The sequence below is a fragment of the Lepisma saccharinum genome, chromosome 6 (assembly GCF_977018435.1).
Source record: "Lepisma saccharinum chromosome 6, izLepSacc3.1, whole genome shotgun sequence".
Lineage (NCBI taxonomy): Eukaryota > Metazoa > Arthropoda > Insecta > Zygentoma > Lepismatidae > Lepisma > Lepisma saccharinum.
Genome location: NC_139234.1, coordinates 21,451,199 through 21,477,115, shown reverse-complemented (window position 1 = coordinate 21,477,115; position 25,917 = coordinate 21,451,199). Strand labels below are relative to the sequence as shown.

General features: G+C 40.4%; 2 protein-coding genes across 2 annotated transcripts in view; one reads left to right on the top strand and one right to left on the bottom strand.

Moving 5' to 3' along the window:
- Window positions 1-25,917, top strand: part of lilli (AF4/FMR2 family member lilliputian) — a 357,328-nt gene that overhangs the window by 13,287 nt on the left and 318,124 nt on the right. The gene's annotated exons all lie outside the window — the stretch shown is intronic.
- LOC145989013 (zinc finger MYM-type protein 1-like) lies at window positions 229-2,349 on the bottom strand. Its single transcript, XM_083124313.1, has one exon. It carries the CDS (start codon window positions 2,347-2,349, stop codon window positions 229-231), a length of 2,121 nt encoding a protein of 706 aa, XP_082980439.1.

Here is a 25,917-nt window from a genome sequence, read left to right as displayed (position 1 = left end):
CTGCAATATCTACTCGACGACAATGTTAACGTATTAAATAACGTTATTATTCTATTTCAACAACTGCTTATTATTTTTTTTCAAATTTTGCTGCCATGCACTGTTACTTGCAAAGGAAAGTTTTAATAATAGAGTTGAAAACATTTTAGGAATGAAATATCACATCACTAACGTGTTACTATAAGAAAGAAACATGAACGAACAAAAGTGGGTTTTACTTACCGATGATTACATCTTCCTGTATATCAGATCCATCCGACTGTTCTTCTTCTCTGCGAACACATCAATAACCCTTTCCCGGAAGGCTGGATCGAAGGAGAGGTTTCCTAGTAGTTTCTTCTCTATCGCTAGGGATGCCAGAGAGCTAAGCCTGACGTTGGTCATTGTATTTCGCAGAAATGTTTTAATTCTTTTCAGTGCACTCATGCTGCGTTCACTCGATGCTGTGGTGAGAGGAATGCACAGGCACAATTGCAAAGGACGCAGTGTTTCCGGATAAACTTCTTGCAGACCATTGGATGTAATGTAATGCAATAGATCTGAAGGTGCAAGGTGTTTTTCTGGAGCTGTGTATATCACCATTAATTCAATGCTGAGCAACTCTTTGTTGAAAAAAGGGTACTGTTGATGTAACTTTGAATACTTGTCCAACGGAAATTTTTCTTTGAAGCCAGGAAATTTTGTGTCATTAATCAACTCAACAAATTCTAATGATGACAGGTCTCCAAAACGTGTTTCCATTTGAACTATAATCACATCCAAAACTTCATATGCCAAAACTTTCAAAGTATATTTTTCTCTTTCTGTGAAATTTAGTTGACCCAATTTAGCACTTCCATCAAAACATTCATTAACGGTTTTCTCTGAGCGCATTTCTTTCAAGGCAGAGATGGTTAATGTCACTTCTGTATTGCATAGCATGACATCGGCAGTGCATTTCTGTTGCAAAACATTGAAAAGATTGTCTGTGAAAACAAATATCTTGCCGTACAAACAAAGTAGAAATAAAAATTCAGGGGAATTGAGCCGTGTAAGCAAACCAGTTGCACAATTAACAGTCTCGGGATCCCAGTTTTGGTCGTCTGTCTCGCGTATGTGATTAACAGCACGCTTCAATTCTGCCATATGTGTTGTTATAGTTTGTACTGCACGTGAATGATAGTTCCAGCGTGTTGGGCTTGGGTGTGGAAGTTGGAAACCCTGCTCTCTTAATAAAGCAGACCTCTTGGTCGATCTGCTGAAAAATGAATGAAAAGCTGTCAGATCGGAAACGAGAAGTTTAATCCGTTTAATTGTTTTTGAGCGGTGCAATAACACTAAATTTAGTTGATGGGCGTAACAATGAATAAACAGAGCGTGCGGACATTCTTGTCTAACAAAATGCTGAACCCCTCCTCCGGCCCCGGCCATCACTGACGCCCCATCATACGTTTGACACACTAGCTTTTCTTTCACATCCCACTCATTTAAAATCTCCAGAACAACAGTTGATATCCCTCTTGCCGTTTTGTCTCGCGAGACGTCATGGAATCCTATAAATCTTTCCTGCACTGCGTCTCCCACGCAATACCGCAGAATAACGCTCAGCTGTGCTCTACAAGATACATAGGTTGATTCGTCTACTTGTACAGAAATAAATTCTGCTTGAGACAGCTCTGATTTTATTCTTTCGTTTAGCACGAATGTCACACACTCAATTAAATCATTTTGGATGTCACTGCTGGTTCCCTTGAAAACTGAATCGGAGTCAAGATGTTCCCTCATCAGCTGTTCCTCTTGAGAAAGCAGGTTCAGAAGTTCGAGGTAATTCCCCTTGTTGACCGACTCGTCGCCCTCGAAATGCCCCCTGAACGCGAGCTCTTGCTTACCGAGAAAGCACACCACTTGAACCAAACGACCAACTATTTTTCTGTTTGTTGATACCTTTTCATTATGTTTTAATATTTGTAGACGAACACCTTCAGATAAAGCACATTCAATTCTCGGTGTGTTACCTAAGAAATGAAAACTTTCACTATTTCTGATGTGCTTTTCGGACGCCTGATGTTTCGTAGCTTTACGAGTAAAATTCTTAAGTGTCACTATACCTTTCTTTGCCCACTGATCTTCACCACCAAACAAAATACACACGAAGCAGTACATTCGTTCATTGTACCCCGTTAGCCACTTGTACTTCGAGTACCACTGGGTGCAAAATTTTCTTACCTTCTGCCCGTCTTGCTCCTGTAAAGCCAGCTTCGGATTTGGTCTCCTCTCCTTTATAAGACACTTGTTTTCAAAAGAACACTGCGAAAACGAATTTGAGAGCAGGAACTCAATTAAATCTTGCTCTTCAGTCCAATCAGGCATTTTCTTGCACAAATGTAAGCGCTGCACACAACACGAATCACAAACAAAGATATACCACCTCGAACACAGCGAGCCACGCTCCCTTGTAGCGTCACTGCAGGCCAAAATTTCACAGGCAGGGAGCAACGCAGGGAAATCCCCGTTCACGTTAGAAATACATTCTTCCATTTCCAGAGGAAGTAAAACTACTTTACAAATATCAGGCGTAACTAGAATTTTAATTCATATACCATGATATGAAGACTTCCTTTACAAATGTAATTATTTAGACTTTCTGTTTACGCTACAGTGTTGGGTGAATTGACAAGACCATCATCACTCTGACTAGAAAACGAAGTCAGAACTACAGTACTCCGTAATTTTCAATTTTACTTATTAATGTCGAAGAAAGGAAGGAAAACGCAAGCTTCGTACAAAATATGGAGAATGTACAATGGAATACAATTATTCCTGTACATAAACGGACTAATGTTTATAAAAATGCTAGTACACCATAAATTTCCAACCCTGGCGGAAATGCAGTGTTGCTGATATTCTATTCGCCATAGTGGGTAACACCGCGAGGCCGGCCTCAGGAGCACGTTATAAGCATACGTACAATACTCGTAAGATTAGGCTTCCTGCATATACGACCATGCGACAGAATGTGAAGAGAAGAGGCCCCAGCAAATGTGCCTCAGTCTGTGGAAAGTCCGTATACTGGACAGGGTTAGAATGTTTTTGTAATTATCATAAATGAAAATTCCGAACTTTTGCATTGCATTCATTATATGTGTTATCTTGAAATAAGCGAAGACAACTTTTAAAAGAGTAATTCTGTGGGTAGGCCCGGCCTCCTGGCCTCATAGGATGCTTCGCCACTGCATCTGGCACCCTGCTTTTGGCATAATGGTAAAATCTAGCATAATCTGGGAGAGGGAAATCTAATTCAAAGGAATATGTTTTCAGGAAATAAAAATAAGATTATGACCAAATCTAATTTCCACTTCACCAGCGGACATATTTCAAATAAAGGAGACTGTGCCTACACAGCGACAAGCTTTTTACAACCATGTCACAGTCCATCTTTTATCATTTCTTTATTCTGCCCGATTTTTTGCCTGAGGAAATTGTATGGCAGAAAATTGGTAGAAGGTTGGGGGTAAGCAAACAATTTCCTCAAACCGTTTCAAGTTCTAGGCTGAACCCATTTCGTTGTTGAGCCATTGTACACAATTTTGTGGTAAAATTAACAATATTACATAACTGTAGTGAATAATAAGTAACGCAACTTCAAACTCTCAAAGTAGGTGCATAATTGAACTTAAAACTACAGTTATCCGAAAAAATAATTAATAGTAAATCCTAGCACAATTTAGAAGCATTTATAGCATAATTTACGAGTTCAAGGAGCACTTCTTATTATCTTCAATTCACACGACAGTGAGGGAGACAAAATCGAAAGTCTTGCAAAATATTAAACATCGTCAATGCTATTTTCGTAGGTTTTTATAGGTTCACATTAAAATATATCATAGTTCAAGGGGGGCAAGGACCCATTGTCCTACCTTGTGAATGGATCTGCAGCTAACATTCTAAATGCAATGGATAGAACAAGCAATCTTGTGACATTAATTGAACACATTTTTCAAACCTTCCTCGGTTTACCATAACTTCTTCCTACACCTCAAAAAAGCCACAAGTCACCACTGCTCCTGCAGCCAACATCAAATGAATGAGACAAAGTAACTCTTCTAAGAATCCAATGTTTCTTCTAACTGCTATCCCACTCCCGTGTCTAAAACATATTCCTTACACTCAACTGGCCAACTTAATCATTTTCAAAAGGATAGGGATAAATTCACCAATTAAAATATCCGAACCTAGATCACTACCAAAGAAACCCACCACAAGAGTTGACCAATGTGCAACTTAATGTTTCTGGCAGAGTTGTCTGTGTTACAGTATGAAAACCATGGTAGAAGTGTGGTGTTACGTAATGCCCAGAAATGCTTTTTGTTCACCTCACACTGAAAGGTGGGAGTAAATGCACACTAGTGCAGGCCCTGATAAGCTATAGTATTTATTTAATGGTTCACAAGATGTCACTGGAATTATTTTTTTCAAATTCTACACTGACTACGTTGTTCTCGTGTCATTTAGTAATAACACCAACACCGCCAACTCTCCTCATTGCTCTGTAATAGTGTGTAGGAATACCCACATATGAAGGGATCCCAGGTTCGATACCTCTTGGAGGCACATAGTGGTTCGGATTCCACTTTAAACTGTAGGTCCAGTCCCGATTGGCCTTACTGTGCATAAAATGGACTTAAAACACCAACTCAATTAATCAGTACCCACATATGAACATTTTAGTGTAATTTTTGGAGGTTGGTGGAGTTGCACGTTCCACTAACGTCTTTTGAATTAGTAGCGTATTTATTATACAGGGTGATTCAAAAAGGACTTTAGAACATTGTAAGTTATGTGAATAAATTTCTATATTCTTTCAGAGTCGGTTGAGGAGCCATTGCAAAGCAAAACACATCAAGTTTGTCTTACAACAGTCATGTTGGGTCGATGTGGCTACCATTTGAAATGCGGCATACATCCCACCTGAAATCGATTTCATTCCAAACCCGATCTTTAATGAAACCCCACAAGAAAAAAAAAAGCCTAGAGGGTTTAAATCTGGGGAGCGAGTTTGGTACTAATGGACTACGTGAGTGAAAACTTGATGTGTTTTGCTTTCCAATGGCACCTCAACCGACTCTGTAAGTTATCTGAATAAATTTCTATATGCTTTCAAAGTTGTAAAGTCCTTTTTGAAAAACCCTGTATATAAAATATCCCCCAAGGGCTACAAATTTGCAACAAATACATCCTCACCTTTACACCCCTAAAAAAAAAAATATGCAGGAGAATGTTTAGACATAAACGTACGAGGGTTGTTCCGAAAGTAATGCCTCCAATTTTTGTTTCGGACAAACCACAGCTGATACAAAAGATCACAATACACCATTGAATAAAGCACAGGTGCAGCTGCAAGACACTATTTTTCTATGTAATCACCACCTTTCTCTACACATTTTTGCCAGCGATGAACAAGAGCCTGTATGCTACGCTCGTAAATATCGCCACCAACCGATTTAGTCCACTGTTTCACAGCTGTGATGACGGCATCATCTGTTGGTGAATTTGTCCCTCATGTTTTGAAAATGATTAAGTTGGGCAGGAGCACATAAGTACCAAAGTATATAGAGTATATAACTTGGTTTTATTTTATGAGAAGCAAAAAATGTCGCAGCAATGTTCATAAGTCTGAAACGAATAGAAAACAATGAAAAATGCAGGAAAACTCACGATGATTTAGTTGACTGCTCCAGAAGAAATTCTAAACAGATGTAACTTTTCAGAATTTGAAAATATCAGCGGTTTTCGAAAGGAGAGGAAAAGGCTCCGGCTCCTCAATTATCTGACTAAAAAAAATATACACACCCGCCCTACTCTCCGGACATTGCACACGTGATGTTTTTATCCTTTCCCAGATTTAAAAACATAAGAGATTATTTTCAAACTATGGAGATAGAGGAAACTGCGATACAAGAGCTGCACACCATTCTAGAAAACGTGTGTTGGGGACAGCTGTCATCAGCAGAGGCAACCACTTTGAAAGTACCAAGGCTGATTTAAGTTGCTGCCAGTATGGTAGCAAAGTTTTTACAGGAAATGTTCGGCATTTTTCTGAACAGCCCTTGTATTTAGTAGGTCTTATCAGTCGAGCGCAATATGACTTTATAAGCTTTGCCGATTAAATTCGAATATTCGTTATTTGTATAGGTAGGACTTAGAACAGGGGTGGCCCGCAGAGCCTTTTGCCGTTGCCCGTGCCCGTTTGAAAAATTGAGTACTTAGCATAAAAACCGGATTAAGTAAATTGTAGATGGCAGCATCTAACAGTTCTCAATACCGCATTATAGCTTCGTGGCCCGCGAGCGTCACTGAAATTGTGAATGTGTCCCGCACTGTCTGACGGGTTGAAGACCCCTGCCAACTTAGAAGGAAGAGATGACTCAGTCTTGACATAGTGACTGGGATGTCCGCCTCTTGTGGTATGTGTGCAACGAAGACACGACAGGACACTTGACTGACTTTTTATTTCGTGACGCGTGGTCAGAGCATCGAATCTCATTGCTGCTATTTGGCTTTTCAACGCTGGAAATCTTAACTACCGTGGCAGGTTGATGTTCATCCTTATAAGCTGTAAATACGTTTCCAGTAGGCACTTGAGGCTGCTGCCAATGTACCAGCGGAAAAGAGACACATTAAAAAAAATCAAGAAGGGTTTGTAAAATTAAATCCTAGTGTAGTTTCATAGAAGAGTTAAATAACATTTCAAATGGTTCTCGAAATCCCATGGGAATAATATTTTGGTGTGGTTCATTCCCTTCCCACTCCCCCACTTTTGTGCGGAGGTTTGTTTACAGCAGGTATGGGCAACTCGGGTGTACGTGAGTAGACCCGGGAGCGCTCTGTGGACGGAGCTGCCTACCTATACTCTGTCCCAGCTAACTGTAGAGCAGGAAAACGAAAAAGTCTCGGCGCAAGTAGTGTGACGGGAGACGGCTCCACCAATGAGGAACGGAATTGCGTGGAGGGGGAGGGGGAAGCGACTGCCTCCCCAGTAGCATGTACTCCTTCGCTCTGGCCACTCAATTTCTCTCGCTTTTCTGACGCTATGCCAGGCCTTGCTCCACAGTTAGCTGGGACAGGGTGTACAGCATGCTCCTCAAGGCCTCCTGCATCCCTCACTCTTCCCTCCCTTTCGCCCATCTTACAACGCTTCCTTCGCTCTTTCTATTCGTACATACGAGAGCGCTCTCCCACAAAAATGACGAGTTGCCCAGTCCAGATTCATAGATTCCTTAGAGTAATACAAAAATCGCCAGTTTCAAACTTTATAACACCCCGTAACACGTGTATTAATTTAATTTGTAAGAATATACGTATAACCACTTGGTGGTGTAGACTTAAAGTGTCTCAGTGGGTGGTGTGTGTGTGTGTGTGTGTGTGTGTGTGTGTGTGTGTGTGTGTGTGTGTGTGTGTGTGTGTGTGTGTGTGTGTGTGTGTGTGTGTGTGTAAGGGTTGGGGTGGGGCCTGCGAATATCTTGTGTTGTTCATGTTTTGAACCATCAAGTTTAGGGTTGGTCAAAATTACCACTACACCATCGGGAGGCCTTTTTGGACCGATCATTTTGTACTGTAGGCTATACAATGCATTTTTTATTTATTTAGTTTTTAGTGTAAACGATAGGATCTCGACCCTCATCTTTGTTTAATTTTATGTTACAATAAATGACCAACGTTTAGTCCCTTGCACACAACAGAAGTGAAATGCAAGGTATTTCTATCTAGATTATGAAACAGAATCGTCATACACTTTCGTCAATATCGCCAAAGATCTTGGAATGCTAATTCACGAAAATATGGTAACTTTTTTTCCGTGGGGAGAACTTTGGACTGCTTTTGTCGTACATAAGATATGTAGTGACAATCAATGCAGTTGTTCTAACTTCATCTTTGAGCATTGTAAGCTGACTGTTGGACTTTTCGAATCTTGTTTATGTGCCAAGATACGGGCCAAGGTCAAACGTGCATTGAATTCGTATTTCCCATGTCGTGAATAATGCTGTGTGTTCGACACCCTCTGATGCTTCGTGATACGTAACCATGGTTGTAAAATCGAGCCCCTAATCACGCATTTGTTTTGGGATGACCGTGAGCGTGGGTGTAGTGCAGGTAGTCCCGCGGCCCACACCAGCCCTTATTACGGGCGGCCCTCTTCGGCCCTATAAACCAGAAGCGGCAAAAAAAAACTGACTCGCGAGTATTTATTACTAGACCTCGGATTTTAGTTTTTGAACCTATTTTTTTCCTTTTCATGCAAATAAGAAATAAGTTATGTCAGTGTTTCATTAAAAAAAAACCGCAACAACTGAGGAAGTTTTACAGTGCCTAAAATAACCTATTTTGCTTGTTAGAACCTATTTTAGGTTTATGTGCCTAAATTAAACTTTTTTTTAGGTTTTTACAGGATTTTTATATCTCAAAAAGGTATTTACTTGGTTTGGTGATGAAACAATGCAATGACTGGCGTGCTTGAAACATGTTTTCTGTCGATTTATCCCCTTCCAAGTCTGTGATGTTTTACAAAGCTCTAAACAAAACAAAATGTCTGACGCCACTGTCCTGCACACAGTAGTGGCTATTAGAAGGGACAGTGTCCCCTACTTTTTGTTCCCGCACTATGGACTCTTACCATGTCTACTAGGAGAAAGTAAATTGCCCTTGCCCTGCCCCCCTTCCCAGTTTTGACACCTATTCGCCCTATTGCCTGCACAGTGCAAACTTCTGATCCGTGTGGTCATGGCCACTTTCCCGTCAGTTCGGTCCTTTTGTGGCATTCACGCCTTGCGAAGTGACGGTTTCTGCATTCAAATTTGCACCACTGACTATGTTTCTGTTGAATGATAATTTTCGGGATATAAAAAAGGCGGGAGTTTGACTGTGGAATGGGTTCCAAAACTAGGGGGGGGGGGGCAAGGTGCAGGAAGTGATGGGGGCAAGGACAGTTTAATTTCTCTTGATACATAAGGATGGTGCGGGGGCAAAAGTGGCAAAAAGTGTGTGTGTGTGGGGGGGGGGGAGCAGTTGCCCCTAATGCCGTCACTGAATGGATAACATGAATAAAGATTCAGGATGGATCAGGATAAAATTCAAGGCGAACTTTCCAAAAATTTAAGGGTACAAGCAGATGTTTCCTCTATTCCAACCTTACATATTAGCGAGTCTCGCCACCCCCACACAAATATATTAACAATATAAAGGGTGTGCGTGATTCCAAGATACCTCAAAATATACCTAACCAACTTCAAAATGTCTTATTTTGCAATAATCTACCGCCTGTCAGATTGTTCTCTAAAAGACACTAACAAAGTAAATGGATTGAGAAAACTCCGTTTTATTTTCCATGCAGTTTTATTTTTCTTCCTCAATAAAAATAGAAATAAAAGCTAAACTGAGAGAAACTTGCCTCAGGGAATTTATAAATATGTATACATTTAATGGGATTTGGATTAATAAAAGTTGCAATTTTTCACGTCTACGGAGGGAAGCATTGGAATAGAGAAAACATCAAGTGTAACTTTTTTTTTCATGTTTTACCAAAATTCACGCATAATATTCACAGAGCCAATATTTCACGCATTATTCCTGGAATTCAAGGAATTCCAATTGAGCAGCCACTCTGATCTTGTGCAGCAAATACATGTTTTCATATCAACAAGTAACTTTTGCTAACAGCACAAGTATAGTATTACAATAATTTCTGGATAATTTTGAAAATGATGTAAAGAAATGACAATTTGTTTAGAAATTTTAGAAAATATTTGGTTGTTACTTGTACCTATTAAAATTTCTTAAGGTTCTTGTGAAATTTTGCTTCTAACAATTGTATCCAATCAGTATTTCTAAGGAATTTTGTACCATTTTTAATTTTTTGGAACCTACTTCAGGATTTTTAGAGCTTATTTTAGGAACCTAAAACCACACGTTTTAGAACCTAAAAATCAGAGGTCTATTTATTACATACTCTATGTGATCAAAGGTATTCGGACACACCGCGAAAAGTGTGTTTATCATAGAGGGCGACACAATACTGGCATCTACCGCGTGGAACACATAGTCAGCGAACTCAGTAGTCTGCAGACAGCGTGAGACAGCAGTATGGGATGGTTTGAGGAACTCACAGACTTTCGACGTGGTCAATTGGTTGGGTGCCACTTGTGTAGGAAGTCTGTGTGTGAGACTTCCACCCTCCTAAACATCCCTCTGTCGACTGTTTCCGATGTTATAGTGAAGGGACGTGTACAACACAAAAGCGTGCACGCCAACCTCCCATGTTGACCTCCAGAGACCATCGAGTGTTGAAGAGGGTCGTACAGCATTATCGTCAATCATCCATCGCCACCATCACACAGGAATTCCGAAACTGCATCAGGTTCTACTCCTAACACCATTACTGTTTGGTGCAAGGTGCGGCAACTTGATTTCCATGGCCGAGCAGCTGCCCATAAGTCAAACATCAGACAGACAAATGCCAAATGCCGCCTCGTGTGGTGCAATGAGCGTCGAAACTGGACCATAGAACAGTGGAAAACCGTTGTGTGGAGTGATTAATCACAGTACACAGTGTGGCGATCCGATGGTAGGGTGTGGGTGTGGTGAATGCCTGGTGAACATCTACCAGCCTGTATAGTGCCGACAGTGAAATTCGGAGGTGGCGGGGTTACAGTGTGGTCATGTTTCTCCTGGAGGGGGCTTGGCCCTCTTGTTGCTTTAGATGGAAATGTTACGGCACAAGCTTACGTTGACATTTTAACAGCTGTCATGCTGCCTACCGTCGAAGACCAGTTCGGGGATGACCATTGTGTTTTCCAACACGACCGAGCACCCGTCCATATTACAGGGCTTGTGGGGGAGTGCTTTGACTACAACAACGTCCCACTAATGGACTGGCCTGCGCAGAGTCCTGATTTGTATCCCGTAGAACATCTCTGGGATGTTTTGGAATTCCGAATTCGTGCTAGACCACACCGATCCGCATCAATACCTCTTCTGATTTTGGCGCTCTGCGAGGAATGGACTGCCATTCCTCAGGAAACCTTCCGGCACCTGATTGAAAGTATGCCTGTGAGAGTGAACGCTGCCATCAAGGCTAAGGGTGGGCCAACACTGTATTGACTGCCAGTGTTCCCGATGGAGGTTTGCCCAAACTTGTACTTTATTTTCAGGTGGGTGTCCGGATACTTCTGATCACATAGAGTATAATATGCGACTCTGTCACACGCACTCCTAACGCCCCCTAAGTATTTCAAAGACCCCGTAAAATATTGCAACAAAGTTCTAATTTACAGGCGCTGAATTTAAGTCCACACTCCCTTATAATCATACTTCTATCCCCACCCCCTACAACCCCCTCCTTATTGCAAATTCTGGATAAATTCTTGAAGAAATATGTAGATTCCATGCCAAATGAACTCAGATTATTAAAAATTTCTCCCAGTTTTTTCCAGATTTTTTAAAAATCTGCGAACAGGTGTGGAACACAAAGTAAACAACACTATGGGATCATTTCCGCAATTTACCTAAGGGAATTTAAAAACCTCTTAAAATATTCAAGAGAAAAGCCATGCAAAATTAATACGGGAAACCGGATAATATATACCGTAAAATCTGTGGTCTGGCAACCCTTAATTGAAATGCACACAAATATTCGTTACTTGGAAATTTGCTAGATGAACGCGGTTAAGGTTTGAGACCTCAAGAGCGGCGTAAAGGGCAGGTCTCGGTGGGCCATTGCCTACCCAAACTGTAACAAGTAAACTTCGTGTTAAAATAAAATGAAATATGCAGATTCGAATACAGGATCCATGGTTTCAGTGAACGCTATACTGGATCATGGATATCTGAATTAAAAAAGTTAATCCATTTTCAATGCAATATTTGAATGTGCATAGTTTTATTCCAATATTTAACCTTGCTGTTATTGAATAATTAATATTTTTTGTTTTGGATCACGTAATAACAATGTTAATTGTGAATATCAAAATATATATTTATGTGAATAGGTATGGCACACTCAAAATCTCTGAAAAGCAATCCAGCGGTTCACCCACTACTAAATTTTAGCAGTTTCTCATAAAAACTGAACCGGACAGAAGTGACTAAGAGGAACCTGAAAAAGAATGCAGTGTGTTTATCGTGCATTTCTTCATTAGTTCGTGAATCCTGTGAGTTTTCAGTTATTTCTGTTGGAGTGAATCTGTCACTTTGGCACAATGCCAGTACCTCTTTCGAGTTCCCAGAAACTGCCGTGTTGAACAGCGCATGAATTTCATAACCACTTGCCCTCTTCCTCGAACGGGCATCATGCAGTTCCTGGCAAGCCCCACAGGTGGCGGCAGCATCTGCTTTGTTCTTGCGGAACTTCCTCAACAGATGGCAGCATTGTTACGAGCCACGGAGCGAACGATCTGAACAATTTTAACTCTGTTGTGTACAAACTAGGGGGGAATTGCGGGGTCCGTTACTCGAGGATAATTATAAAACAATCCTAGATAATGGACATGGAGGATGGTCTAACACGAGTTAGCAAGCAGTGTGTTCTTACTGATGAAATCGTTTGTGAAAGCATTTTATTATGGTCATGGAACTTAGCCAGATAATGTCTTTAAGTTCATCTGAGGATTAAGAATGAAATATTGATCGTGAGTTGTAGGATTCTCCTGTTCTTAGTGGTAACAAGAGTCCAATAAACAGGCCGCTCAGTGTGAAGAATGAAAATCTATAGGGCACGATTTTGAAATCATAAAATTACTTCCTGCTAGCTTCTACCTTACTTTTTTGCAAGCCTTCGTGAGAGAGTGGTTAGCGCAGTGTTAAGGATCCAAGGTTTGAGTTCTGTGAAAGGTATTGTGTTTTGTTACCTTATAAGGGGGGCGTTTCCACTTCATAAATTACTCAGCCGCATCACAGTGCTTAAGCTCTCATGTTCATGAGACACATTGCACAGTTGCCCACATCCCACTATGAACTGTAGGTACATTTCCGATAAGCATATCTGAGTATACAAGTGGACTCGACACAAATATCGGCAGTGCTTAGGACAGTAGTGTTCAACTCACGATCCCGTGGGTTTAAGGGGAAGAGTGACAATTTCGCACCAGTTGTGCATTTATTCAATATTGTCGGAATGGGCACTGCTGCTACAAAAAACCTTGACTGTACAAGAGAGTATGAATTTCTCTCCATGTTGCATGTGAAAGCGGTTTTTTAATGTGATTATTAAGCTAGACACGATGTTTGAAAAATATGATCAATAAGTATTTACACGATCCCATGTATTCCTTATGGCAAATCGACTTCAAGTTACGGCTAATCAAATGGAAGTTTCGACTTTTCCGACGACTAAGACATCGTTCAACGTGTTCTTTTTCCTTCCATTTACTTTTCTACGTCATTGGATGTTTGATAATCGCGAGAGAACGAATAAAATAATGGTCCCATAAGCGTAATCCATTTCTCTTTGCCTCCTACGGCCTATCTGGCAGTGTTGCCTGATGCGCATAAAAGAGCTAAATTTCATCTTAAATGGAACTAAAGTTGACTTTCAAGGAGTTAGATTAACGAAGGCTGCATAAAGTGCCTCCTAGGGTAAATTCAGGTGTCAGAGTGACTTTAAAGTTATGACAATTTATTCTTAGTTTTCACCGTCTACATCTGTCGGCATCGCCCATCTCAATAATCCACTGATGGTCACAGTCCTTTCATTGAAGGGGTACATGGCAATTTTTGTCTACGAATGGTTATTGTGCTTTTTCAAAATAGTAATAATGTACAACACTACTGCATTGTGCTCATTTGTTGTGTTGCAGTGACTAACCTAAATTCAAAACTTGACAGTACTCTTTACAATACTTACCCATGCTGATATACATAAGATTTCATTAGAAAAGAGTACTGTAAATGAATGTACTGTGAACAACAGACTGTGCATAAATTGGACTAAAGTCAAACTCAAGCGAAACGATACAGTGCTAACTCTGTTTGAAGTTTACAACAGTACTATTCTACTGCTTAGAATATTAAACACTGACACAACTCATACATGTTTATTCGTGGATTGGAAATTTAATAGTGGCAACACTGCTGTATATACGCCATGAAACGGAACCCGTGCTTCTCACTTGCAGTGACAAGAGGAATAGAGTATCGTTGGAGTTGGCGGTAGTTGTGAAGTCAGAAGCCCACTAATGTGAATGTTCTGGTGATTCTTGCCTTACCTCCAAGACACATCGTCAGTACGCAGTATTGCTGTTCATTTCTGGAACATAACCTGCGACCTGCAAAAGGGGGTACTTTCTGCTGAATCCTCCCATCATTTTGCAGTACAATGCTCGGGCGCTTGTAGCGCAACCTGTGGCTTATTTGTTAGCTCGGTGGGGCTGGCAGATACCGCTTCATTCGAACCATCAACAGGGCCTCCCCGATGGCGCAGTGGTAGCGTCGTCGCCTTGTAATCAAGGGGTCCCGGGTTCGATACCCACTTTAAACTGTAGGTCGAGTCCCGATTAGCCTTACTGTGCACAAAGTGGACTTAAAACATCAACTCAAACCAAAACGAAACCAAATCGAGCCATCAACAGAACAGGCACTGCTACAGAAATACTACTACTTCCACATCGGTGACAACGGTTGTACACAATGCTGGTGACTACATCGAAGGGCTGTTTCACAGAGGTGTCTCTTTTGTATCATTTGAGAACAAATAGTTGCCACTATTAAATTTCCAACTCACCCATATTAGAAATTTATCTTACATAAAGATAGTTAATCACTGTAAATTTCAGGTGTGCGGATCATAAATACTGTATCATTAAAATTTCATTAATTACCGTTAAGTATGTTACCACCGTTATTGCTTTTAAAACGGCCATGACCATTTTTGTACGCAGCTGGATGGAATCGGAAATTGACCGTCATTTGGCCAGTCAAATTCTTGAATTGAAGTTTTAGTTACAACATCTCTTTCCCGATGTGACGTGGTCCTTCGAAATCGAAACGAGAGATTTTCCAGGAATTCGATGTTGGAGACGAGGTTGAGTTCGAGTGTTCGGCGTGTTTCAAGCGGATGCCTTTCTTTCCGATAACGGTCCCCGCGTCTGTTGCTGCGAATCCAAAGATATCGTGCAATGCCCGACATTTCCACATCTCCGTGGTCGTCGATTGCCGGCCGATGTGGGAAAAATCGTCTTGGCGCTGAGGTTGACATAACGTCACGCTCCTCATGATGCTTTGGGTGCTGTTATTTCTTCCATTGAAAGGCGTACCTTGAAAAGCAGGTCAAGGAAGTGGGCGATGAGGGAAAAAACGTACAGCGCTGGACACGGAGACTTAACTGTTAGAGATGAAGACCTTGAACATTTTTCTGTTCGAATTGATGGGCCACATCGGAAGGAGCGGTAGCCTGGAGGCGCTGTGCATTCTGGATATTTCCACATATCATGCCTGTTGTGATGTCACGAATCTCATTTGTTGTTGTTCCCGGACATGCGTAATTACTGCAGTTGTATGTGTAAATTAGTTATTTTCCCTTTACCGCGAAAGGCTACTTTATTACCCCCTGCGAGATATTTTCACCTGCCCGGTATGTGACCTTCATCTCCGCTCCCTATCGTATGTGAATGCCCCCGAGTTTGAAGGTTAGGAATGATGAGGATATTCCAATCTTTTAGCTGTCATTTAAATATAAAGTTTTTTTTTCCAGAGTCGATGTAGAAAGTTCATATTTTTGTTCGTTGAATTATATTGCCGACCTACGTGGCGGAGTGGTTAGCACGGCGCGCTACAATGCCAAGGGACCCGGTTCGAATCGAGGCCTGGGGATGGGTGATCTTTGAAAATAAACCCTTCATTAATATCATCAGTCATCCTGTCGCCTCGTAATCGGGCACCGCCCGCCGTGGCGGAGTGGTTAGCACATGCCAGGGGTCCCGGGTTCGAATCGTGGCCTGGATATGGATGTTTGTGTCCATTCATCAATTTCACAATGTCATCACTATCTTCCCAAATTAGTCAAAAGTGGCACAAGAAACCAAGTAAAATAAAGCAAATCAATCAGTCAATCAATCGTGATCAAGGGGTTCTGGGTTCGCTGTGGGAAATTGCTGGTTTGTCTGTACGGCACAAAGACATGGCGGCTGCATTCACCAGACACCAGGGATCAGGGTGACATGTTCCAGTGACTCTCACCGGAGTGTAGGGGTGGCCTGAGAAGACATCCAAAAGCCAACTACACTTCCATGTAGTACACCTCGGTAACTGCAATCTTGCATGCCACCGAGGCTCTGGCGCCTGGACCCACAACCAGTATCCTCTGGGGGCGGTCATGTCCTGTGTTTGTACTTATTTGCCCAGAGTGCCCCTTTTAGAGCCTTAGCTTTTAACTAGAGCATTGAGATTTTATCCTCGGAGGTAGTTTAGTTTTAGTTGTTAAGGATTCAGGGTTAGTTTTAACAGTACTTTTTGTATTAGTTAAGGGGCTTATCACAGGGTGACCATAATATGTTGACCCAAAAACAGGACATCTCAAGGAGATCAGTTTACCCCCTCCCTTTTTCCTGAAAAATCGGTGAGGCGTAATTAGAACATTAATGTTATACGTAATTAACGTAGGTTGCATGGCGTAAGTGATACATCATACATAAGTGAAATACAATAAAATAAGTGAAATATGATCACCCATTGTCAAAAGGTTTTAATTATTATAATCTCGGTATGACTTACACAGTGTTTCTGGTCCCTTCTGATCAAACTTTGACGTTAGTCCTACACTGAAATTGAAGAGTACCAGAAGTATTTATCAGAAGAAGCAATCTTCTTGAGAGCAGTTTTATTCTTCACCAATATTTATAAATATTCCCAGAAACCTTACCCCACATATCAGACACACAACGCGAGATTTGTCTTGTGAGTTTGTGTCAAGACGAAGGAATTTAAATTCTTGTTGCAATTCCGTATCGAAACTGCATGTACGCTTCTTGGCCATGCTCATTCACTGCTCTACAACGGATATCCTGATGACAAGAAAAATGTACCTGAAGAGTTGAAGTTATATTATAAGTTCCGTAGTGAAATTCATGTGGAGGAAGGATTGGTGTTTTTAGGTTATAATGTAATTGTTCCGCTGGGTTTAAGAAGCAAAATATTGTCATTGTTGCATTAAGGTCACTTTGGTATAGTCAAAACTGAAATGAAAGCCAGAAAAATAGTCTACTGGCCAGGATTGTCATCAGACATTGAAAACTTAATTTTAAAATGTAAGATATGTGAAAAGTTTCAAAGAGTTAATTGTAAAGAATCATTGATATCACATTCAATTCCAGAAGTACCTTTTGAGAAAGTAGGTATAGATATTTTTGAGTTTGCAGGTACATCTTATTTAGCGCTTATGGACTATTTTTCTAAGTGGTTGGAAGTAGTAAAACTCCAAAATAAAACTGCAGTAGAGGTAATTGATAAGCTGAAAGTTCACAACACACGGAATCCCACATCTGTGATAACATGCCATTTAGCTCATATGAATGTAAAAAGTTTGCAAGGAGTTGGGATTTTAATTTTGTAACTAGTAGTCCAAGGTATCCTAGATCCAATGGGTTGGCGGAAAAAGGCAGTTGGAATAACAAGGGGTATGTTAAGGAGATTTCATGAGAAGGGCTCAAGACATTCTGCTGGCTATAATGGAATATAGAAATTCTCCTGTTTTAGGGTTAGATGTAACACCAGCTCAATTGTTAATGAGCAGGAGAGTAAGAACACGTTTACCAATTAGCAAGGAGCTACTTAAGCCTGAGGTACAATCAAATGTTACAAAATTACTGGCACAAAAACAAAGTAAAGCTAAATTTTATTATGATATGTCTGTACATAACAGACCTAAGTTTTATTCAAATGAAAATTGTTTGATTCGCAAAGATAAGGTATGGGTGCCAGGACAAATAGTACATAGTCATGTATCTCCTAGGTCCTATGTAGTCAAGGATCAAATTACATTTAAGAAAATCATGTAATCCACCCACATTTAGTAGTAATATGTTTGATGGTGAATTGGAAGGTACCAACACTGAAACAAATGCAGATACACAGTGAAATTCTGAATCACATAAAACAAATGCGAATACACAGATAAGTTCTGAATCGCACAACTCAGTTGACAATAGAGTTGTTGATGTACAAAGTGAGTCTTACACAACAAGATCTGGTAGAAGAATAAATAAACCAGAAAAACTTAAGGACTATATCACATAAAATCTATAATGATTTATTGTATGTATTGTAGCTATGTTGAGTCAGTAAAAAAAAAAAGGAGTTGTAACATATGTATACCAGTGGCTGGCAACTGTGCAGTGTGCACAAGATGGCCGCCCACAGTAAGCTGTGTTGCTGTACGCACTTCGTTAATAAATGGGTTATTCAATTAACCTTGTTTGTATCTGGAATACAATATAAAAAAAGCATGAAATGTATCTCAAATTTAGACTTGGTTTTCAAGAAAATTCCTAGACTTTTATAAAACGCGACAAATTGTGGCTTTTTAATAATATCAACAGGACGACCGGGTCACGCTTCTAAAACGGGACGTATGGTTTACCCTTGCTTATCACTGTATTGAGTGATGGACAAAAATAGCCTATATTTGCTGATGAGCCCATAATATAAAAGTCAATCAATCAACTTTAATAGTGTTGCCCACGAGACGAGACTTTGGTCTGTCTCGTCTCGTCTCGAAAATATACATTTGTCTCGTCTCGAAGGGTTCTGTCCCGTCTCGTTTTGTCTCGTCTCGTAAAAGTAATGCAGGATATTATGCCAACAAAAGTTAAAACTGGAAGACATCACAAAATATTATTCCCGAAAGTGGGTAAAACCTTAAAATATTTTGTTCACTGTATAGTGAGATTAAATAAGGTTAGTCAACCATAAGGACATTATTCTAATATATAAAAATGTATGTGTGTGTGTGTGTTTATGTTTGTTCCGGCATAACTCTCGAACACCTGAAGCGATTTCAACCAAACTTGGTACACGTATCACTTGCAATCTCGAAAGAAATACTGTGGGGGTAAGACAGCCCTGGAGGTAGGGGGAGGGGGTGACATGTAAAAAGAATCGAAAACGACCGATAATAGAGTGGAAACCATAGTTTTCGGGTTCTCTAAGATGAATAGCGACACTCCTAATGCCGTTCAACTCCAAGGTCATCACCTATCGGGATGGGGATTGTGAGGGGGTGAAAATTAAAATGTCAAAAATTACCAAGATTAGTATCGAATCCATAGTTTTTGGAGTCGCTAAGCATTAACGATGACCAAACTTAGTACACATATGAACTATACTCTAGAAAGAAAAACTGTGTGGGTAAGACACCCCTGCTACCCCTAGGGTCGTGGCTGGGAAGGGGGTGACTTTTAAAAAGAATCGAAAACGACCGATATTAATGTGGGACCCATTTTCCGGGGCCGATAAGATGAATAGGGACACTCCCAATGCCTTTCAACTCCAAGACACACCTGGCACCCCTAGGGGTGGGTGTGCGAAGGAGGTGACATGTAAACGACTGGTATTAGTGTGGAATTCATAGTTTTCGGGGTCGCTAAGATGAATAGTGACACTCCCAATGCCGTTCAACTCTAAGTTCATTTTACACTATAGTTAGAATTCAATGTTTTCCTGTTTAATAGAAGATTGGGATAAATAAATACCCGAGCCACGACGGGCAATCAGCTAGTAGAGGAAAAGGTCTAAATATGCCCCCCCTTTTTATGTTGTCATTTTCGGAGGAAAAAAATAATATTTCAAGCACCTGCCTTTAAAATTCATATCTATGAAATATATACTTAACTGTAATAGCATGCTAAAGTATAGAAGGTCTCATTCAATTCAATTTCCAAAAAAATGGTAAAATGATGGATGTATTTCAAAATGTGATCTAAATATGGGCTACTAGTGGCAATATCACAAAAAGCAATTGAAATTTAAAGAAACAGTAATTTATCGCTAAAACATTATAAAATTCATATTTACGAATAATCTGTTGTTTTGAAAATCACGCGGAATGGGAAAAATCGAAATTAAGAAAAACATCTAAATATTTGTTGAAAATGTGATTTCAGCATTAGACCTCATGTCATAGCCCATATTTAGACCATCACGCTATTTTTCTTCTTCAATTTATTTTCGCTCTCTGTGGTACATATTTCACAAACAAATCATGGCATTATAAAAGCCCACATTTGTTTTATGTACCGCTAATATCATAACCTATACAAAGCAGATGAGAATTCAGAAAACGCTGAGTTAAAACATACCTGCTAAAAGTTTTCGAAGGTCACAATTCTATAACAGCGTCCAAGGCCGAAACTAACCACCACATTCTCTTGCGAATTGGCGCCGCAACCTTTGTCCTTGACAGATAACCAGTTCCAATAGCCTCTGCCAGGCTGCAGCACCCAGGAGCGCTGATAACTCCAAAACCCATATTTAAACCTTCGCCCATATTTGGACCTTCTCTATTTAATATAATGTTTGTTAATTACCAATAGGTAGAGAATGAAATCTATTTTGTTGTTTTTCTGCCTTCAATCAACTCTTTATCCATCGTACACTAAGGGAGCTTTCAGACCGAAGCAACAAGCGACAGGCGACAAGCCGCATGGGGAGTTTGCACCGAAGTTACGATGAACACGAGCTCCTTCCGTATATAGGCAAATATTCACCCCATAGTATGCACTACCAATTAACAGACCGAGGCTACACTATGCACGATATTAAGTTTCAGCGATAAAGAACACGAACACCTTGTCGTGTTACTTCGGTTTGGGAGGTCACATTTACTGAGTGTTCGATTCCAAGCGGTTGCTTGTCGCTTCTCGCCTGTCGCGTGTCGCTTTGGTCTGCAAGCTCCCTTGAGGGAGCGTCCAGAACGAAGTGACAAGCGACATGGTAGTTCACACGTGACACAGGCAACTTCAGTTTATTAGCAAGCATTCACAGTCCGAGGCAACATGACGCACGGTATTCAGAAAACGGTCTAATCCGTTCAACACGCAAGCGACAATCGACCCCGAACAGTTTGTTGCGTCGCTTGGGTTGCAAAGTTTCATGTAAGGGAGAGTTCAAACCGAAGCGACACGCGACACGTGCTGCTTGGGAACTAGCCCATCAAAAGCAGTATTGCACACCGTGGCGGCATGAGACGCCATGCAAGCCTGCGTTCGATCGGTGAAATCCCCAAGCGACACAAGGGCTTCGCACCGAAGTGGCAAGGGACAAGCGACACAAGCTCCTTTAGTCTCTAAGCAAGCTTTCCCCACGCATGCGCTACCAACGGACAGAGGCAACACGATGCACTACATAGAAAACGGTCAAGTCAGCATGAGATAATGACTTTATGCCATATAACATTTCCCCCCATGGATAAAATTTATCAAGCAGAGGGGGATACAAGTACCCAGAAGGGGGAAATCCCCCACCCCCTACAAATACCACCCTGCGCGTTATAGCAGTAGTTTTTACTTTAAAGGCGTTAAATATATTTAAGCTGTTTTAAGGATAAACAAATAATAAATTTCGTTAGTATGGAAAAGCAAACAAAGCCCGCAATTTTCGTAAGGTTTACAATATTTTTCATAAATTTTCCGTTCGAAGAATTTATCGAGAATCCTTCGATCTCACAATATTTTTATACAGATAGATATCTGAATCGGTATTTTAGTAAAGTACTTCTATCTGGAGTACTATTACAGCTTAAAATTACTAAGCTTCAATACATTGAAAAATGGAAGTAATACTGGATTTCGGAAGAGTATAAAAACTAAATAAGATAGCCTTTTTTTATGTAATAGACGCTGATTTGGGTTTCCAAAGAATATTCTTTACTCCGAGTAAATAAATATTCGCAACTGATTAATTATTTTGTTTGTATTTTTTTCGAGACTTTCGAGACGAGACGAGACTTTTCACGAGCCGTCTCGTCCCGTCCCGTGACTCGTCTCGAATTTTGAAACGCTTGTCTCGTCTCGTGGGCAACACTAAGTCTTTAAACCCGCCCGAGGAAGCAGTTTTCAAAATTTCGTAATATTTTAGTATTAATAAATTTTAAACAAATTAACATGACGAAAACGAATTGCATAAATTATCTGGGACATTCCTAGTCCAGTTAAAAATATTGACCTAAATCCAACATGGCGGGCCACAATAGGAAGCTGTTACAGGGTAACATCATAACTTCTTCAGATTTTGCATAACCGCCTTCGTTTGAGTCCTACAGCGGTGTCTTGTGCGCAAAATTTTGGACTGAACAGAGATGTTCCTTGTTTTGCATAAAACTCAAATATTCCAACATTCATTGTGCGTATAATACTTTGCGTGACATGTTTGCAACGGTGATGATTTTTTTGTAATGCTTCTGTCATAGTTTTTCAGCGTGGAAGACAAGGTGTTTGAACGCTGATGAAAAGACAGGAAGTTAACTGTTCTTGTCTTTTCTAGCGCACTACCTTATATTGTGTGATAATCTACTTGCTTGTCATTAGGTGACACTTGCAAAATAACAAGCGAAAGGTCAGTCAACAAGTAAGCCTCTTTGGCCGTGATTCTTGTTTTGATTGCATTGAGTTTGTGCGGCGGACGTGCTAGCCATTTGAATATAATATGTATACTCCAGTACTTTGTTTGCTGTGTAGCCGTGCCCTAAAGGCTCCAGTGCATTTACCTGGAAAATATACACTTCAAGTACGAATTTGCATGTGTGAGCTCGATATACAAGCTTGTAGAGAGCGCAATTGTGGCTTGAAGTGCTCTGTGTGAAAATTTCAATGACATTGCAATGTTACACACATAGACTTTTAAGAGAAAAGTACAGACCAGCACTCAAACCTTGGTGTCTAGCATACCGTGAACCGTGCTATTTCTCTGCCAACTATGCTATCGAGCATGGTTTCGCCTGATTTTTCACTGCTGTTGTTTTACCCGTGTGAAATTGTCTGTATCAGTACGGTGGGATCCATGAGTATTACCGTGCAAATTGTCCATGAATATTTTCATTAATTTTTCTCTTACATCTTATGTGTTTTTAAGCGATGGATCTTTATGTATGCTGGTGCAGAAGTTGTCAACGGCTTGTTTGGAGTTTTCTTTTAATTCTTGAAGCTCTTATTGGGTCAAATAAAGTGCACGAACATGGTGATGGACAATTTGCACGGTAATACTAATGGATCCGACTGTACAACAAAATCTGTTGCCTTTGAAACATTTTCACCAAATTATTTGTTAACTCGTGAACAAATGTCCATGATTAGTTAAAAGAATCTGGTCCTGGTGGATAATCATGTGTTCGTCGACTATGTATTTAAACAAATGTTGGGTTGCAAGAAACTATTTTTGTAGTTATTCCAATCAAATTATTTTCTCTGTGGATGATTATACTTGGAATCCATTTTTTGAGGCGGGCCTCTCAACCGTGGCTGTCCGTTCTTTTCACACCGCGCGACCATTCGCCTGTGAAGAATGTAATACCTCACTTTCGATGATTGAGTAGGAAGAGTGCATTTTGCACCGAGATAATTGCCTGCTTGAAAGCAGGAAGAGTAATTTCAACGTTATTTTCACGGATGTCCCAAGCACTTTTGGGTCAATTCTAAATTTATCCATTAGAAGAAGTAATGGCGAAAACAGTACCAATGACGAAAAGAGATTTACTCCAAATTGTGTGCATAAGTGTACTCTTTATTTTAAACTTGATTCAAACCGCAAATTGCTTTAACTTTTCCAAGTTCTTCTCATGCTCCTCGAGTACAGAACAAACATGCTTGAAATTTGCGAAGGAAGCAGTTAATTGATCTTGACACATACATTCTAAACATTCTTTCCATTTTTCTTGCTTTCTGGTATTAGCGTCTGGAAGGGGGCAGCAGGGGAAGCCACGACTCCTCCTTAGAAAATAATGCCACCCGAGTGGCTGGCCTTCGTGGCAGAGTCGTCAGCGTAACGTGCTACGAAGCTAAAGGATCCATGTTTAAACCCTGGTCAGGCATCTATGGATCATTGTGTTTGTCGTATCATCGATTGATCATTCACCGTTATCTATAGTGGCAAATTCTGTAAATGTAAAGGTATTAAAAACTTATCGAATACAATGTTTACACAGAAAGAGAAAGATATCAGCTCGGAACCAACTAGTGTTCTACCTGGTGGAGGCACATAGTGGTTCGGATCCTATTTTAAACTGTAGGGCCAGTCCCAACTAGCCTTACTGGACTTAAAACACCAAATCAATCAATCAACCGACTAGTGTTCTGTGTTGGGTATATCTGAGTTTCTCTGCAGGTGGTTCCAAAGAGTGGTGCGTTAGTGGCTTAGGTAGAGCAGTATATGATTGAGTAATTGAATTTATTTATTTTACTTCGCTTTTCTACCACTATTGGCTAATCGCGATGAGGATGTGTGATGATATGATGAAATTGATGAAGAGACACTCAAAAGTAACATCCATACCCAGGTCGTGATTCGAAACCGGGTCCCCTGTCGTCGTAGCGCACTGTGATAACCACTCCGCCACAGTGTCCGGCAAAGCAGTATATGAACCACACACATATATACATGTAATCCAGTGGCGTGTAGTGGGTTCAGAACCTGGGGTATCTCGCCATACTATGGGAATTTTGAAGAAAAACGTCCAAGAAACCTGGAAAGCAGCGAAACTCAATTGTTCCTTTTTGTACTTGCCGGGGTCTGAAAACGAAAATAAACTTTATTTTTTTTCTAGAACTAGCTTCTTTACGGGAGATAGTTTAAATATTTTTTCGTTGTGTATTTCTGTTGATTTATTTTGAACAACGTTGAATAAGCTCTATTCTCTTGTATAGCAAACGCACTTTAACACCTAAAGCTTGGTTTTGCCAAAATAAGTGCTATTGTTTCATTTCCTCCATATGCTGGAAAATCCCTCTTGAATCTTCAGAATTGCAAGTTCGTCAACATTAATCATAGTACTGTCCATTCTTTGACTGTGCAGCGAAATCTCGCATCTTCCCATTTAAATTTAAATTTGCGACGAGCAATTAAGCTTGAAATGCAGCAGATAGCTTGCATGTTGTGCTGTTTATCCACATTATTATTTTTGTGATGCAAACCAGTTTCGTGCTTCGGAGGACTTAACACTGGTTATGCTCTACATAGTGCAGGAACCAGTGTTACACGACCATTTCCGTTCCGGTGTTGGCAATTCCAGACAGGTTGATCGTAATTTGCAGAGCTCCCGGCGCGGCGCTGAGTGTTAATTGACTCCTGTTACTTTCTTTTGTTACTTCATTCCGTTTGTACCACATTTATTTTTTCCATCACCTCCAACAAAGCTGTGAAAATGTTTCAAGAAAATATGTGTCAGTTAAACTAATTGGTATCTTTCAAGTGGATGGGGGACATTAGCGTTCTGTGGAAATGGCATTTCTTTGACTTTGCCCTTTGTATATTGTTATTTTGCTCCGAAGTTAAACTTCAAAATTATGTTGTAATGAACACTTGTGTTTGAAGTCAAATTGCCGTACGTTTCCCATGTAATCGTGCTAAAAGATTTTTGTATTTTTTAATATTTTTTTTACCTCACAAACTATGGATCCTACCGAGACTTGCTGAGGCGGGCCCGAGATAGTTTTCTGATCTTTTAATTGGGAGGTCGCAGGTTGAAATCCCGCTGTCGGCCGTCGTGAGCATTCAGTCCCTCCAGGCTAGTGTGGTTGTGACACTTGATTCAGTCGTCCAGTCTCGGTCCTAGCATGGACGTTCTTTTTGATTGTCCCTCCCCCAACTTCATCTAATCACTGCTCATCTCCATCGTCAAAATTACCAAAAGGTGGAAGAAAGCGGCGCTAAGTAATGAAAAAAACAAATACAGATGTCGTGGGAATA